General features: G+C 41.5%; 1 protein-coding gene across 2 annotated transcripts in view; it reads right to left on the bottom strand.

Annotated features, from left to right (window-relative positions):
* Window positions 1-6,547: 6,547 nt before the first annotated feature.
* snx30 (sorting nexin family member 30) overlaps window positions 6,548-17,441 on the bottom strand; it is a 69,108-nt gene continuing 58,214 nt past the window's right edge. The window contains exons 6-9 of one of the 2 annotated variants that reach the window (XM_070888328.1): window positions 14,934-15,133; window positions 13,389-13,472; window positions 9,867-10,019; window positions 6,548-6,696 (exon numbers count right to left, since the gene is read on the bottom strand). In XM_070888328.1, the coding sequence (XP_070744429.1) occupies window positions 6,622-6,696; window positions 9,867-10,019; window positions 13,389-13,472; window positions 14,934-15,133 (512 nt within the window). In that variant the 3' untranslated portion in view covers window positions 6,548-6,621. Of the gene's footprint in view, window positions 6,697-7,231; window positions 7,295-9,866; window positions 10,020-13,388; window positions 13,473-14,933; window positions 15,134-17,441 lie in introns of those variants that run through there. The other variant, XM_070888333.1, reaches the window with a different exon arrangement.

Raw genomic sequence — 17,441 nt, 5'->3', positions numbered from 1 at the left:
TGCTGTTCAAGTTCAAACGTTTAAAATTGTAAAAAGGAAAATCCTCCACCATGAGGACTCGTGAATTGAGTGTTTTAAAGAATCCTGGCACATGTTGATGAACCAATTAGGCAGCCCAGCCAGATTATTCCACAGATGCATTCATAAAATGGGGACCAATGCCAAGGTAGGCCCTTGGTACAATATTTTAAACGTTTGCTTCACAAACAGGCACGTTTGCCCAGCCTATGCAGAAGAGGTAGGCAGCCATATCAACAGCTGCAAGAGGAACTGCAATATCCAACACTCATCAGGGGTGGGGTACTGAGGTTGCATGATCAGTCATGATCATATTGAATGGCGGTGCAGGCTCGAAGGGCCGAATGGCCTGCTCCTGCACCTATTTTTTTGTGTTTCTATCACGAGCAATTTTTCTTCCAAGGGGGGCATCAGGAGAGATTCGAAGTATTGTACAGGTTCGACCTCCCAAATCCAGAGTTCCAAACTACGGAACGTTCTGAAATCTGGATGTCGTGCTGATCCGTGGAGGGAGTCATCCAAAATCCGGACATTTTTTTAAAAAAAAGTAAATAAAACCAGCGATAGTGGATTTTTTCGGTATTTTACACCAAAAATACCGCTAATCACTCCGCTTTTAAAAAAAAATCAAGGCCCAGCAGTAAAAATCAGCGGAAACCGCAGTCGATCCTCACCATGAGTTGGGCCTTGGGAGAGGGGAAACCACCAAAAAACTGCAAAACACAATTTTAAAAAATCAGTCACAAGACACTTCACTAATAGCTGCAAAAGAATTAAATAAAAATTTTACCTTGCTTTTTTATTTGCAGGTCTTCATACTCACCGCTGTCCTTGGGACTGCAATGCAGATTTTTCCTAGTGTTTTTTTTTACGCCAGAATACGGCCGAAGGGTTCCAAAATCCGGAAATACCCGAACCTTGGCCCGGGTGTCTCTGGATTCAGGATGTTGGCAAGACATTCTGAAATCAGGAAATACCCGAACCTTGGCCCAGGTGTCTCTGGATTCAGGATGTTGGCAAGACATTCTGAAATCAGGAAATACCCGAACCTTGGCCCAGGTGTCTCTGGATTCAGGATGTTGGCAAGACATTCCAAAATCCGGAAATACCTGAACCTTGGCCCGGGTGTCTCTGGATTCAGGATGTTGGCAAGACATTCTGAAATCTGGAAATACCCGAACCTTGGCCCGGGTGTCTCTGGATTCAGGATGTTGGCAAGACATTCTGAAATCAGGAAATACCCGAAATCCGGAATGGCCTCGGTCCTGAAGTTTGCAGATTTCGGAGGTCAAACCTGTACAAGAGGCGGAACTGCTGTGACACATCAACTACAGCTCGGAGATTGAAACATGCTGAGGTGGACAAGGGAATAAATCTAGAGAACAGCCTTCCAATTCGCAAGAGCACTTTAGAAATTCTAATACATGTACAAATTCAAAACATTCAAACACCAGTCAGAGGAATAATCAAAGGGCTCTGGTCATCCTGAACCTAGAGAACTGTGCCTGATTCTTGTCAGAGACAAGACAGAGACATTCTAGCATTGGAGGAATGTGCAGAGCAGAGACACAAGGCCGTTAGAAGGACGGGAGAAGCGGAGGCTTTTCGTCTTGGAAAGGAAGCATCTGAGATTTCCTCTTAGTGGTATTTAAAAAGATAGTTAAGGGACTGGAAATCCAGATTACATTAAATTGCGAATGTAGGACAAGGGGGCAGTCCTAAATTTACCCTTTAGTAGTTTGAACTGCTTAATCGGCACCCTATCCACCATCTTAAATATTCACTCCCTCCACCACCTGCGCACCGTCTGCGCAGTGTGCACTATCGAAAAAATGCATGGTAGCATCTGCCAAACCCGCAACCTCTACCACCTAGAAGGACAAGGGCAGCAGGCACATGGGACCACCACCTTCTCCAAGTTCCCCTCTAAGTTACACGCCATCCTGACTTGGAAATATATTGCGTTCCTTCATGGTTGTTGGGTCAATATCCTGGAACTCCCTACCCAACAGCACTGTGGGAGTACCTTCACCACTGACTGCAGCGGTTCAAAAAGGCAGCTCACCACCACCTGCTCACAGGCAACCAAGGATGGGCGCTAAATGCTGGCCTTGAGTGATGCCCACATCCCATTAATGAATAAATAAAAAACAATTTTTATTTAACTATCAGGAAATTCTTCAGTGTTCCAACATATGAAATAGATGTCCAGATAGCACAAAGGAGGCAAAAATCTCAAACCATTTAGCAATTGGATGCTGCAATGAGGAGGAAGAACTGGAGATCTTTCCAGATAAATGAATTTAAATGGGCCTAATGGCCTTCCTCATTCATAATCATCTTGTGAAATAAAGACCACTCCATTTTCAAGTTATTTGTACTTGCAAGTTCACTTGGATCAAAGATGAGAGTTGGGCCACAATCTGAAGTAGTAATGGAGTTATTTGGATGCTGCTAATTCAAGTATATTTACTTAAGTTGGGGGCACGTTTATCCAATTCAACTGGACCAAGTGGGAATGCAATGCAGCAGCAAGGTATTCCACCTTGTGACTATAAAAAAAAATAAAACAGAATACTGACAAAACTACTCCGTGCCCACTATGCAAATTGTCCTTCCACTCATGGTGACTGCTTTAATATAACTGTCATCCATACCTTCCAAGTTGTGTGCCCTCCACCCCCAATGTACTGAAGTTCCAAATTTCAAATAATTGAACCCTCACAAAAACACCCTCCTCACCAACATCAGACAAGCAATGTGTTACATGCGATGCTAGAGATTCTTCACATGGGTGAGTTTTAAGCCAGTCACTTCTCCACAGAAAAGGAGAAATGGGAACTAATCACCGCAGACTAGTCTCATCAGATAGCAATGGACAGACGTCTGGGAGTAGCTCTCCAGTCTACATGGAAAGACGTGTAGCACAACACAGTAGAAACAGTACAGGAGACATGCTCCTAAACCCCACAGCAAACAAAAATGTTCCTTTATTCAAATGCTTGTATTGGAACAGCTTAAATATATACAATGTAATGTTCAGCACCTATCCCTAGATTTGCACCATTTCAAACCACACCCATCCCCCAAAAAAACTTGGAAATAATTACAACTTAAAGGTCCTCTCTACAATTCTGCAAACACTAGAGTGCAGGCACTTCATCTGGTGTCAGATCGCATGCATGAGGTGCATCAATTTCCTGGTTGCGTTCACATTCACCAGTGCTAATGCAGAGTTCCATCCCCCTTTAAATACCATACAACCTTAAAGGCTGGACTGAAATGGTATTTGGGTATAGAAGACATTTCCACTCGTTCTCCATCCTGCACTATGCAACAACAACACAATTTAAAGGCAAACAGTTATCCCAAGTGTTTATTCAATAGTGTTCAAAAAAAATCCACAGGTACAAGTTGGGTTGCAAGAGTTGTCAGCATTAGCATAATAGCACCAAACTTTTGTTGGGGAAGGGTGCAACATTAAATAATCCACACTAATTTTACTATAAACTCCTTCATGATTTATTTTAAAGCTTCATGCTTCAAGGTTCACAGTAAACAAATCCACCCATCCTCACAGAAATTGAGGATTACAATGACTTCTATTAACCCAAGATCCACCAGCAGCTTCAATACAGGTGCGATTAAACGAGACATTTTCACTTCTAGCAACTACTACGTTGTAAAACTGTAATGATCCACAAAACAAAGTCTCTGAATGCAGTGTTACATTTTAATACAATGAAACTAGACCCATGACTACCTCCTTGGGAGGGTCACCATCCATTAGCTCCGATAAGTTAATGGTGAAAACAGTAACTTGTATTTGATAACCATCTCAAAACTTTGTTGTTTTAATGAAACTAGCCTATAACAACCATGTGCACAAGACAGACAATGGAAACAGCCACATCACTAGGTCACTAATTACTTTGCTGTGCAGAATGTGTAAGTTGCATTCAAGTCTAAACCTGCAAATTTTGAATAATGCATCAAAATTTGTTTTTGCTGAACAAATGTACCTTTTGTAACCACATTCAAGTGTGCACCAGTAGTGTAGGCCATTACAGTTTCAGCTACAACTCTAGCACTAAAGTCAACACTTTGCAGAAGTTAGCAACAGACAAAACCAATGAGAAGGAAGGATTCAGAGCACAGCACACAATGCTACTTGTCCATAGCACCTATGCCATATATATCATTCTCAAATGGCTTCCAATGGTTCATTTGCGCTACGCTAACTTGCTGAAAGGCTGGTTATTTGACCAAATCATCCACCTTGGTTTCTTCACGTGAAACATTAACAAAGTTTGTGAAAACGCAATAGAGTTTTGGCACAAAGTCATCACTTATGACTAGCAATAAATTACACCACTGCCAAATGATCCATTTTCAGGTTAAGAATTGATTTTTTTTTTTTAAACTTTGCCAGACAAATTGCACCCAAGTGACTCACTCATGTGCCAAAGAAAGCAGTCAACCCAAATACATTCTGGCATTGCTCACTTGACCAAGTAGTATTTTTCTTTCCCTGAAACCAAGAGATCTAATTAAGATTCTTTTTTAAATCTAGATCTTTTCCCCAGCCAACCCTTCGACGCCAAAAGATAAGGCGGTTTGACTCATGCATGAAGTTGGAAGATCTCACCTCACATTTAAATGAGATGCATCAATTTTAAGTAGGGAACATTCCAATTTAAATTGGACCAGTAAACTGCAGACAAACCCAAACATCACATTTACTCCCTACTTTCCCAATCACTTTGGTTTTCAGTTTAATGCACTGAACTGCGAGTCAGAAAAAAAAAAATAAGCAATTGCCTCAACTCTTGGAAACTTTCCTCACTTGGAAAACTGCCTGGGCGCCAAAAAACCCACAATTCAGCATTTGCTTTCTTTAATTGTGACCCGATATCCTCAATGGTTTTATGTTCAGGTATAGGCTTGGTCAAATGCAATTTCTTCAAAGTGCAGGCAATCAAGTCAGGGTCATCACGAGTCAAACTCAGCCCCCTGGATAAAATACCATGAAGCAACATTACACCAAAGCTATGAGCAGTTTTTTTTTAAAATCTAGTACTAGTGTTAATTCTACATGGCATCTCCAGAACCAAAATTCAGTGATCATTTTAATAAAAATAGTTTCCAAAATGCTGATTCCATTTAAGAGGACAATACTGAAACAAAAAAAACGGCAGGGTGGGGAGAAATTAAACAAACAATCATGTGTGATGATTGTTACAGCAGGCAAGCAAAAAAGGCAACCATGCAACTTGGCTACTTTCCCCCCAGGAGTTTAGTGTACTGCTCAGTGGAAACAAAGTAGCTAGGATTGCTTAAAATTTAGTCCAAAAGAAAAACACTCAAATTAGCTTGTACAAAATATTTCATGCAACAAAGGCACTTTGTATCCCCACAATTCAGTTGTTGGTTTGTTCCCTGGGTGATCTGGTAGCTAAGAATACCTCACTGCCTTTAATTAAATATCTGGAATGCTCACTTAAGTCACATACAAAAACAGGTCTCTCAACAATAGGTAGGAGGGGGCAGGGCAAGTGGGTGATAGGACCCTTTCCTGCCTTGCCCTGGTTCTGAACACATTTATCACAGGGCATGATTTTATAAACCAAACTAATTTTCACAGACTAAAAATATCACATAGATAAGATGCTATATCGAGAAGTCAAATTTTACAAAAATGAGAAAATAAGACTTGGCAAAATTTTAAATTAGGAACAAAATGTACATAAATTAGACAATGGTTTCAGATGATGGGTGGAGGATACAGTACTCTACAAATGACCCAAAGTGATAAGGGATGTCAATATATAAAAAAAATGGAATGCTGTCAATGTTCAATTAATGCTGGACTCAAAGGTTTCACCAATACAGTGCTGTAGTGGACTCACCGGATTCATTAACATTCTGCTACCATGGTCTTTGCAACATACATAAGGGAACAAAGACAGTTTTTTTTTTTAAAAAGTGTTGACTACTGTTATAAAGATAACTGAATAGAAAAGGAACTTCAATCTCAAGTACGCTGCATTTTCATCCCTTACATCTAGGGCCTAAATATCTCCACCAACCCCCAAATCATCCCTTGGCATTCTCCTGTATGCAAGTTTACTTAAATCCCGACAAATACCTCCACAGAAATACCAGCCCACTTCTGAGTGCACTCAATTGGTTAAATAGGATGCTCAAAAGCATCGGTCAAAATATCTCAAAAATGTTTACGTGTAACAAGTGTAAAAAAAACTACAGCATATGAAAGAACACAATCACATTAACTAGGCAAAAGGCCTCCATTATATCCCTCACCATTTGGAGTACTGGACACGGACAGTACTCAGCAGACCACTGAAAGTGAATTGTTAGATAACACTGTGCAGACGAAACGAACAAACCTTCACTGAACAGAGAGCACACCTTCTGCAGACAGTTTGAGTGTCCTTGTACAACGTGGCGTTGACGTACAGCTACATAGAAAACTGTCGATTTGATTTTTCCCCCCCACCCACCCCGTAGTGCAATATTCCAGTACTGTGAACTGGGCAAGTGAAGAGGGAAAACGGCCAGTGAGCAACACTGAAGGAGAAGCTAAGAGTGGCCTTCACTTTTAACTTCCGGCTTCTCTTGTAGGAGGGGAATAACTGATTCCCATGCAGCAAGGCACTGCAAAACACAAGCATAAACATATATTACACTAAAAAATCTAAGTTAATTCACTTAAACACCAGATCTATCACAGAAACAACTTTGCCACATTTAAAAAAAAGTAGAGGAAAATTTTGAATTATGCAGTCTCTCGTAGCTAGAGAATGATGCAGCACAGAAGGCAGCTATTTGGCCCATTGCGCCCCGGCTGGCTCTTTGAAAGAGCTATCCAATTAATCCCACTCCCCTGCTCTTTCCCCATAGCCCTGCAAATTGTTTCCCTTTGAGCATGTATCCAATTCACTTTTGTCGTTGAGTATATTCAAGGCAGAGAGATAGATTTTGAGACTCTAGAAGAGATATATGGGGATCTAGCGAGAAAGTGAAGTTGAGGTCGAAGATCAGCCATGATCTTATTGAGTGGCAGAGCAGGCTCAAAGGGCTGTATAACCTACTTCTGCTCCTAAGTCTGTGTGCTTAAGAAAGTTACAATTGAATCTGCTCCCACCATTCTTAGGTAGTACATCCCAGATCACAACTTGCTGCGCAATTTGTTTTCTTCATGTCACTTCTGGTTCTTTTGCCAATTATCTCAAAATTGGCCCAGCTACACAAGCTGTAATTCAGAAACTCTAATCAGAACATCAATTAGATATCCAAAACATTGTACATCTTAAATTTTAAGACACTCTTCAAATCAGGACGCAACTCGCTGTGGGACACACCAAGTGCAGGCCACTCGCCTCCTACAACTTGTATTTATATAGCACCTTTAATGTAATAAAATGTTCCAAGGCAGTTCACAGCAGCATTTAGACAAAATTTGACACCAAGCCACACAAGCTTTTAGGACAGATGACCAAAAGGTTGGTCGAAGATGTAGGTTTTAAGAAGCATCTTAAAAAGGAGAATAAATAAGTGGAGAGGGAATTCTAGGGGTTAGGACCTTGGCAGCTGAAACATGGACACCAATAAGGGATGCGTGAGGAAAGAGGGAAATAAGCTAGCCTTGGGCCACTTGCACAAAACTTCAGAGCATTATTGGTAGAGACTTCGGACACTCACCTGTTGAGTTAAGATACAGTTGGTACGAGGCACGTTCCCTCTAAGCCACGCAGTAATGATAAAGGTCGCACACCGGCTTTTACATTGCAAGTACCGCACATGCTCGGAAATTTAAAGGGACTGTGCACTAAAAGAAACAGGCCACACAGAACAAAGTGCAGCTTAAAGGGAACATGGACTGCAGGGTACGTAAAATCTAAAAAAAGGTATTTACAAGGTGGTGGACAGTGCAATGCCTGACTGGTCTAGTCTCTTTGGATTTCATTTTGTTCGACAGGGATCAAATGTTTTATGCACCCTGGTTTGAGTTTTTTTTTAAATTTAAGCTATTGGCTGACAAACTTTCCACAACCAAATGCTCGTTTTGCCTGGAAGAATGGTGACAACTCTTTTTGCGAATTAAATAACACTGATGGGCAGCAGAAAGGGAGAGAGAGAAAAAAAAGAGGCTCATAGAAATTTAACTGCCAGTGCCGCAAGGAGCTGTTAATTAAAATCTAGGCTCGGAGAGCTTAATGCTCAGCACTACATATTTTTGTAACTGTTCGAGGTGGTGCCTGGAGTTCAGATTCCAAGTTATGGAACATAGGAATGGAAGGAGGCCATTCAGCTCCTCCCACATTCAATGACCATGTTTGATCAGTATCTTAACTCCATCTACCCACCTTGGTTCTGTAACCATTAATACCCTTAATGCCTCACAAAAATCGCATTCAGTTTTGATATTTTCAATTGACCCTCAGCCTCAACAGCTTTTGGCAAGAGAGAGAGAGAGAGAGAGAGAGAGAGAGAGAGAGAGAGAGAGAGAGAGAGAGAGAGAGATCTAGATTTCCACTACCCTTTGTGTGAAGAAGTGCTTCCTGACATAGAAATATAGAAAATAGGTGCAGGAGCAGGACATTTGGCCCTTCAAGCCTGCACCACCATTCAATATCATAGCAGATCATTCACCTCAGTACCCCTTGCCTGCTTTCTCTCCATACCCCTTTAGCCATATCTAACTCCCTCTTGAATATATCCAATGAACTGGCATCAACAACTCTCTGCAGCAGGGAATTCCACAGGTTAACAACTGAGTGAAGAAGTTTCTCCTCATCAGTCCTAAATGGCTTACCCCTTATCCTTAGACTGTGTCCCCTGGTTCTGGACCCCCAACATCAGGAACATTCTTCCTACATCTAACCTGTCCAGTCCCGTCAGAATTTTATATGTTTCTATGAGATCCCCTCTCATCCTTCCAAACTTCAGTGAATACAGGCCCAGTTGATCCAGTCTCTCCTCATATGTCAGTTCTGCCATCCCGGGAATCAGTCAGGTGAACCTTCGCTGCACTCCCTCATTATCAAGAACGTCCTTCCTCAGATTAAGAGACCAAAACTGAACACAATATTCCAGGTGAGGACTCATTAAGGCCCTATACAACTGCAGTAAGACCTCCCTGCTCCTATATTCAAACCCCCTAAGCTATGAAGGCCAACATACCATTTGCATTCTTCACCACCTGCTGTACCTGCATGTCAACCTTCAATGACTGATGTACCATGACACCCAGGGTCTCGTTGCACCTCCCCTTTTCCTAATCTGCCACCATTCAGATAATATTTTTCCACCAAAATGGATAACCTCACATAGGCCTAGCTCTAACTTTAAGGTAGCATTAAGAGCTATTGAAAGAACCAGTGAATACTGGATTACATACACCTTTAAAACACACGAGTGACCAAAATATGCAGGTCAACATACTCAGAAGCATGATGCATTATTGCCTTGCTGATAATCAGCTCATAGCCAGCCAAATTCTACAGTTTCTGGCCTGAATATCAACAGTCAGTGTACTGAAAAACCTGCAAGTGGAGAACATAACGGAGAGGAACACAAGAAAAGAATTAGGAGGAATAGGCCACAAAGCCCCTCGAACCTGCTCCGCCATTCAATAACATGGCTGATCATTAACCTCAACTCCACCTCGCCGCACTATCCCCATAGCCCTCGATTCCCCTGGAGTCCACAATCCATCTATCTCAGCCTTGAATATACTCAACATCCAGAGACTTTTAGGGTACAGAATTCCAAAGAAACACATACACACACACCTCTAAACTAGCAGCTCAGTAAAACCATACCTTCTCATAATACTGGATGTTCTTGTCTGCCATTCCCATCAACAGCTGCCGAAAGTCCTGTCTCTTGTTGCTTTGCCATCGATCCCAGTCTGCCTTTAGATCAGCATTAAAGCACTCCACACGGTCCTGGCACTTTTCAACATTTGTTGGTGTCTTTGGGATACAAAAGCAAAAACAAATCAATCATTTTAATTTACATTCATATGTTGCTTCCTACATTTTAAGGTTATACAATACTAACATCTTATCCCCATCTGACTGACAATACTGAGCACCAACTGTAAGGATAGGTACGTAGAGATTATTAAACTAGCATAAGAATGTTACTTGGCATTATATAGAACTAGAGTACAGTTAGGTTAAAAAACACTTCAGAAAGACAGGCTTTCAGCACATATCCATGCCAACACGAAGACTGCCTACTTCCAGCTCTGTAATAATCGCTTGACTCCGGCCCTGCCTCAAGCTCATCATCTGCTGAAACCCTCATCCATGCCTTTGTTACTTCTAAGACTCGACTATTCCAACACATTCCTGGCTAGCCTCCCATCTTCAACCTTCCATAAACTTAAGCTCATTCAAAACTCTGCACCAAGTACCCTTCACCCATCACCCTTGTGGTATCTGACCTATATTGGCTCCCAGTTAAGCAGCACCTCGATTTTAAAATTCTCATCCTTGGTTTCAAATCCCTTCATGGTGTCGTTCCTCCCAATCACGGTAACCGCCCCCCCCCTCCACCCCCTACAGCCCTACAACCCTCAGATCTGTGCTCCTCCAAATCAGTCCTCTTATGCATCCCTGATTTTCATCGTTCCAGCATTGGTGGCCATGCCTTCAGCTCCCTAGGCCCCAAGCTCTGGAATTCCCTCAACCTCCTCTCCTCTGTTCAGACACTCCTTAAAACCTACCTCTTACCAAGTTTTTTGGTCACCTGTCCCAACATCTCATGTGGCTCAGTGTCTAATTTTGTTTGATAACACTCCTGTGAAGCATTTGACATTTTACATGACACTATATAAATGCAAGTTGTTGTTGCACTAAAACATGCACAAGTTATAAGCAACACAAAGCTAGAGTAATAGCACCAAATGAGAAAGTTTTCACATCTGAACAAAAGCATTTTCACATGGATTGGCAAAAGTGCTTGAGCCATAGATGGTGAACAAGACAAATCTCAATTAGGCAATTTTCATTGTTAAAAACACTTGGAGATTAACACATTGATTAGTGAAAAGGGCTTAACACATGGGCTTTATTGAGGCGGTACAACACTTAAGTGAATAAATCCATTCTTTTGCAATTCACAAACATTTTATTTATTTAACGGTTATTTATTTAGCGGGGGCAGCTATGATTGGAAAAGGTAAAAAAATGGGATTTGTGCATGGAAATTCAAGAGTTTGATAATTGATTGAAGTGAGACTGATTGTACTAGCTCAGACCCAACAGTTCCACAGCAACACAGGGAAGCAAACTCCTTCTTGCCTGCAACTGCACATTTGTCCTCTGGAGGTCAGCATTTTCTTACAGGATTGAATGAGAAAAACAACAGGACCAGTGGGAAGTCAACCTTTATTAATGGATTTTAAAAACCACATCCTGCCTCCAAAGTGAACATTTTTTGCTAAGCACTATTAAGTCAAATCCAGATGATGTTTTCAATCAAAAATTAAGCAGTCAGCCTTCAGTTTTACAGGTTTGCAAGGACTGCCTTTGTACTTAATAAAAGCAAGATTATTTGGGGTTTTTTTAAATCACATGCTTCTCTGGAATGAATATATTCCCCCCCCCCCACCCTTTGCAGCCTTGCATGTCCAGCACTGTTACCATATATGGTGTGACTTTCAGAAATGTTACCTACTGAAGGTATGGCTTTCATTTTGAAAAGAAGTTAAACAACCATTACCAGGGAAGAGTAGGGCCAATGTTGCTTTAAGAAATGGTCATTATGCAGAATTGAATGAACTTTCCTCAAGTCACACAAAAGGATGCCCTCAGCAGCAACCCTGGGTCCATGTCGAAACACATCTACAGCTGATTGCTCCAGTAGCTTAATGGTCTGTCTTACCAATTTATTTATGCTAAGATGCACCAGTCTCCTTACAGAAGGAACATGCACTGTAGGCAAGTCAATCCTAGTAGTGCACAAATCCACACTTTGAATCTAATGCAAGACTATTTACATCAGCAGGATCCCTTGCAAGTACAATTTCTGCTTCAGGCAGAGGCTATTGGATTTCAAAAAGGCTTTGAAGCTGGGAAAAGGGGGAGGGGGAACATTAAAATTCATGAATATTTTTAATATTGGACTAAAATAGCTTTGGTTATTTTCCCTTAAGCTAGCTTTCTTGGAAGATTTACCTCCAAATGTGGGCATCTCCCTCAGGGAGCGAGCTGCTGCCTTTGTCCAATATAGGGCAACTTGCACAAGGTCTGTGGAAGGAATGAACTTGTTGGACTAAATGTCCTTTATGTTTATTCATATCTATCCATCACTTAAAAAGATAAATAGTAATGCCCTGTAATGCCATCTCTAAATGTGTGCTCTTCACTGAAGTTGACACTGCCAAAAGAAAAAAAATTGATTTAAAATAACTGGGGATGTTAACCTGTTGGAATCATGTACAAGTACTTAAATTGTACATGTATGTTAAAATACTTAATTGCCAGATGTGGGCTTGCATTCATACTTTGCCCATCTATCCCTGCAAGGTTGATCTTTTTTGAACAATGGTGTAACATTTGTAATTCTCCAGTCCTCTGGCACCACCTCCATATCTATGGAGGATTGGAAGATTATGGTCAGTACCTCTGATTTCCACCAGCACCTGGTGATTTATCTACTTGAAGTACAGCCAGTCTTTCTAATACCTCTAACAATTTTTATTCCACCAGTATCTCCACTACCTCCTCCTTCACTATATCCAAGGCAGCATCTTCCTTGGTGAAGACAGATGCAAAGTACTCATTTAGTACTTCAGCCATACACTCTGCCGCCATGCATAGGTCTCATTTTTGGTCCCTAAAATCAGCCTCCAATTGATAACAATGACTACACTCCAAAAGTACTTTATTGGCTGTAAAGCACAGATGTCCAGTGGTCATGAAAGGTGCGATATAAATCCAAGCCTTTCTTACTACCCTTATGCTTTTAGAAGACTTTTGGATTACCTTCCATGTTAGCTACCTTTTTTTCTTTCACTTCTCTGACATTATATAATATATATATATATATACTCTCATGTATTTTAGCGTCAATCTGTGCTTACAGTTTGGAGCGGTGAACCTAGGCCCATTAGGAACTGGTTGTTGGAATTAACAGAACGGAAACCCATCTCAGCAGTTTGAGCTGGATCTCAGCCCAGATCAGAGACATGACATGACAGTTTGCCAAGTACTGTGCCACCAAGTTGTCCCAATGTTGCATCTATTCTCAGTAACTAACACTGGCATAGATCTGTTGGGCCAAAGGCCTGTTTCTGTGCTGTAAATTCTATGTAAACAGTGAATGGTACTCACTCCTTGTTTTTCTTCTTTGTAAGCAGCAGTTTCAAGTTTGGCTTCGTACTCCGCTTGTACATGATCTCTTTTCCTAAGCACATTCTAAATAATGAACAAAACAGGCTTTGAATCTTGGCCTCTTGTCAGCAACCATTTTGCCAAGATCTAGTATCAACATCGCGCACAATGTAATCCATAACTTGACAGTTATGTTAAGCTTCATGAATTTGATGGAGCAGTAATTAGCAATTAGTACAAATCCTTTTCATTTCCTAAGCACATACAAATAATTATCTCTCCAGATAGATAGTTAACAAGTCAGGAATTATGCACCTAAAGCTTCAGCTGGCATTTACAGATTAATGTAACTAGTGAACTGGAATTTGCACAAAAAAAGACTGACTTTATCTGTGGACCAGTAATATGGAAAATCTATCAAACCAACATCCTACATTTCACTTCTTAAAAATAAACTGCCAATGACAACAATTGCCAAGGTGTGAAAGAAAACTAAAGATGATGGCAACTATAGGGGCAATTATTGTCCACGTGAAATACACATCACCTTGTACAATGCTCAAGTTTCCATAGCTAATCCTTCGGGTAATGCCTTCCTCTGCTACTCAACACCACTGAATCACAATGGTCAATACTTGGAGCCTTGCAAACAGCTTCTGCTTGCTGATGAATTTCTGGCATTTAAAGATTTTTTTTTTTTTTTTTAAAGTCACATTTTGGAAGTTCAGATCACAAGAGTTTTGTTTTTTTGATTTCCTGGATGAGTCTGTACATCAACCATCGATGCTGAAATGTAGATTAGCTTGCAGATACACTCCACCTGGACACATTTACTGCATGCTGACAGTCAGGATTCATTGACAAAGCAGAGTTCAAGGCACTTTATCAAGTCACCAAGCACACTTCAAACAAGTAACAAAGAATCAGAACCATAAAATGATTACAACACGGAAGGTGGCCATTCGGCCCATTGAGCCCGTGCCTGCTCTCTGCAAGAGCATCTCAGCTAGTTCCACTCCCCCACCCTTTCCCAATAGCACTGCAAATCTTTTTCTCACATACTTGTCCAACTCCCTTTTGAAAGCAGTGATCGAGTCTGCCTCCACCACCCTTTCAGGCAGTGCATTCCAGATCCTAACCACTCGCTCTGTAAAAAATGTATCTTGTCGCCTCTGGTTCTTTTGCCAATCACATTAAATCAGTGTCCTCTGGTTCTCGACCCTTCTGCCAATGGGGAAAAAAGTTGTACACTGTACAAAGTTCAGATTTGGTACGAACAGGAAGTGAAATAAATTCAACTTGCAAAATGGAGAGGTGTTACACTTGTGCATTGAAATACACCAATAACATTTCCCCAGCTTCTCCTGGCCTCTTGAGAATTTTTGAATTAGACATCAGTTGATATTCCATAAAACAAATCAGATTGTTACACTAGTGGAAAAGAGAGACACCTATATGATCCAAAGCTCATTAAAAAATATCACAGGTAAATACTACATAACAATCTCATCAAAGGGGGGGTGGGGGGAGGAAAATGTCTCTTGCCTTCATCGATTCTATATAGAGTACATATTCTCGAAGCACAGGAAGAAAGTCTTCAGACATGTCCTCAGACAGTTCTTCTAGGGCTATGCAGCAGTTGCCAATACAATTTGATACACCATTGAGGGGCTTGTTTAGTTGTTCTTCTATAGCAGACCAGGAGGAATAAATGGGTCCATACTCTCGAAACTCCACCAAGTATTCTAAGTAAGAAAATAAAGTCAAGAATTTGTAAGCAAAATCAGATCTTGCATGTCAATACAAACTACTGTACTGCAAAGCACAAACTTTGAAAATATACTAAGAGGCAAACAAAGTGCAGCAAAATGCTACATGGAATTACAAGAGCTTTTGACTTTGCTACACCTGGTATGCAGCAGAACTATTCCTGCAAGATTGACAAGCATAGAAATTGTGCACAATGCTGCGAGTCCTGTGCATATAGGGTTCGTGTGGAATGATATTGAATGTATTACTCACCATCATGGGCAACACAAATTTAATGTGCAAATTCTTCCATTAATTAAAAATAGTTTTAAGAAATACAAGCACAAAGCAAATTCTAGGTACTGTTGAATCAATGCATGCCAAATTACCTACAAGTTTTCCAGTAATAACCATCTATTCACCATGGGTGCAGTCCCACTACACTTATCCTTCACCAGGCAACATGTGGGCCCTCCGCTTCCTCCTTGGGCAGTGGCCCAACTAGTCCCCATCCACCTTCGCTGTCTGGCTCAACTTATTCTCACACCGGACAACTTTTCCTTTAACTCCACTCACTCCTGAAAAAAAAAGGTAACCCACATGGGTCCCAGCTATACCTGACATTTTGCAAAGTATGTTGAGCATACATTGTTCCAGTCCAACTCCAATCCCCTCCCTGATCTCTTACATTACATTGATAGCAGTGTCAGTGGTGCTTTTTGTTCCTGCCCTGATCAGGAGAACTTCATTCAACTTTGCTTCAAATTCCCACCCCTCTCTTCCCTTCCCAGACTGCTCTATCCCCATCTTTGAGATGGGTTATCTAACATTCCCACAACTACCTCGATACTAATTCTTCCCACCTCACTTGCTGCAAAGACTCCATTCCCTTATCCCAGTTTCTCAGTCTCCATTGCATCTACTCAGACAAAACGCTTCCAAACCAGAGCTTCCGGAATGTCCTCTTTCCTTAGCCAAGCATTCCCCTCCACCATGGTAGACAGTCCTCGATTGAGTCCATCCCATTTTTCATACTTCCGCTGTCACCCCTCGCAGAACAATAAGGGTGCCCCTTATCCTCACCTGTCACACCACCTTCTGCAAATCATCTTCCACCATTAATGCCACCAACATGATCCCACCAAACATTTTCCCTCTCCCTTCAGCATTCCAAAAGGGCTATTCCCTCCACAACGCCCTCGTGAAGTCTCATTACCTCCAACACCTGCACTCTTTCCCTTGGCACCTTTCAATGCAAGTAGAGTAGGTGCAATATTAGCCCAGTCACCACCTCCCACACCATCTAGGGTGCCAAGTACTACCTTCAACCTATTATACCGTTCTGTCATGTAGCAAGACCCTGAACACGCTCGGTTGCTACTTCAATTTGCTGTCCTACTCCCACAACTCTGCTCTTGACCTTCTACACTGTTCCACTGAAGCTCAACACAAGCTTGAGGAACAGCCCCTCATCTTTATTCTTGGCACTTTGCAGCCATCTGGCTTTCACATCGACCAACAACTTCAGACCTGAACTAGAGATTCCATTTTTTCCTGTGACAGTCAGTGCTGGCAATGTAGGGTTGGTGCATCAGCACTTGAGGATGGGGGAAGTGGGTTGGCACTTGGGGAATTCCCCTGTTCGTGGGATGGTTTGTCTTATCACCAGCACTCAACCATCCCCCATTCTTCCAGGTGATCACCACAGATCATTCTTTTTCTTCTGTATATGGCTTTTCTTCCATCCCCTACAGTCACTGCGTTCCTTCTTCGAAGATGCTCATCAAATATCTTCCAGCTCTGACAAAGGGTTATGCCAAAACATCAACATTTTTCCTTTCACATGCCACGTAGCTTGCTGTGTTTCCAACACTTCCCCTTTTTATTTCAGATTTCCAGCATCAGCAGTATTGTGCGCCAGCTTGGCTCGGAGTAGCACTCTTCTCACTCAGATTGTCATGGGTTAAAGCCCCAATCCAGGCTTGACCACCGAACCGAGGCTGATACTTCAGGTGCAGTACTGAGGAAGTGCTGCACTTTAGAAGTACCTTCTGGCCAATATTTATTCCACAACCAATATTACCAGAATGGATGAACTCACTATTTGTATGTTTGTGGGACCTTGTGTGCAAGTTGACTACCATGTTAGCTACACAATAGTGACTTCAGCCCAACCTAAAAAAATTATTAGTTGGCTGTGAAGCACTTTAGGATATGCTGAGGACAAGAAAGGTCTTGATGCAAATTCAAGTACGTACTTAATTCTTTCTAGTTCAACCTCCACAGCATGAGTGAGTGCGCATG

The sequence above is a fragment of the Pristiophorus japonicus genome, chromosome 1, assembly GCF_044704955.1.
Source record: "Pristiophorus japonicus isolate sPriJap1 chromosome 1, sPriJap1.hap1, whole genome shotgun sequence".
NCBI classification, from domain to species: Eukaryota; Metazoa; Chordata; class Chondrichthyes; family Pristiophoridae; genus Pristiophorus; species Pristiophorus japonicus.
This window is presented reverse-complemented; position numbering and strand designations above follow the sequence as displayed.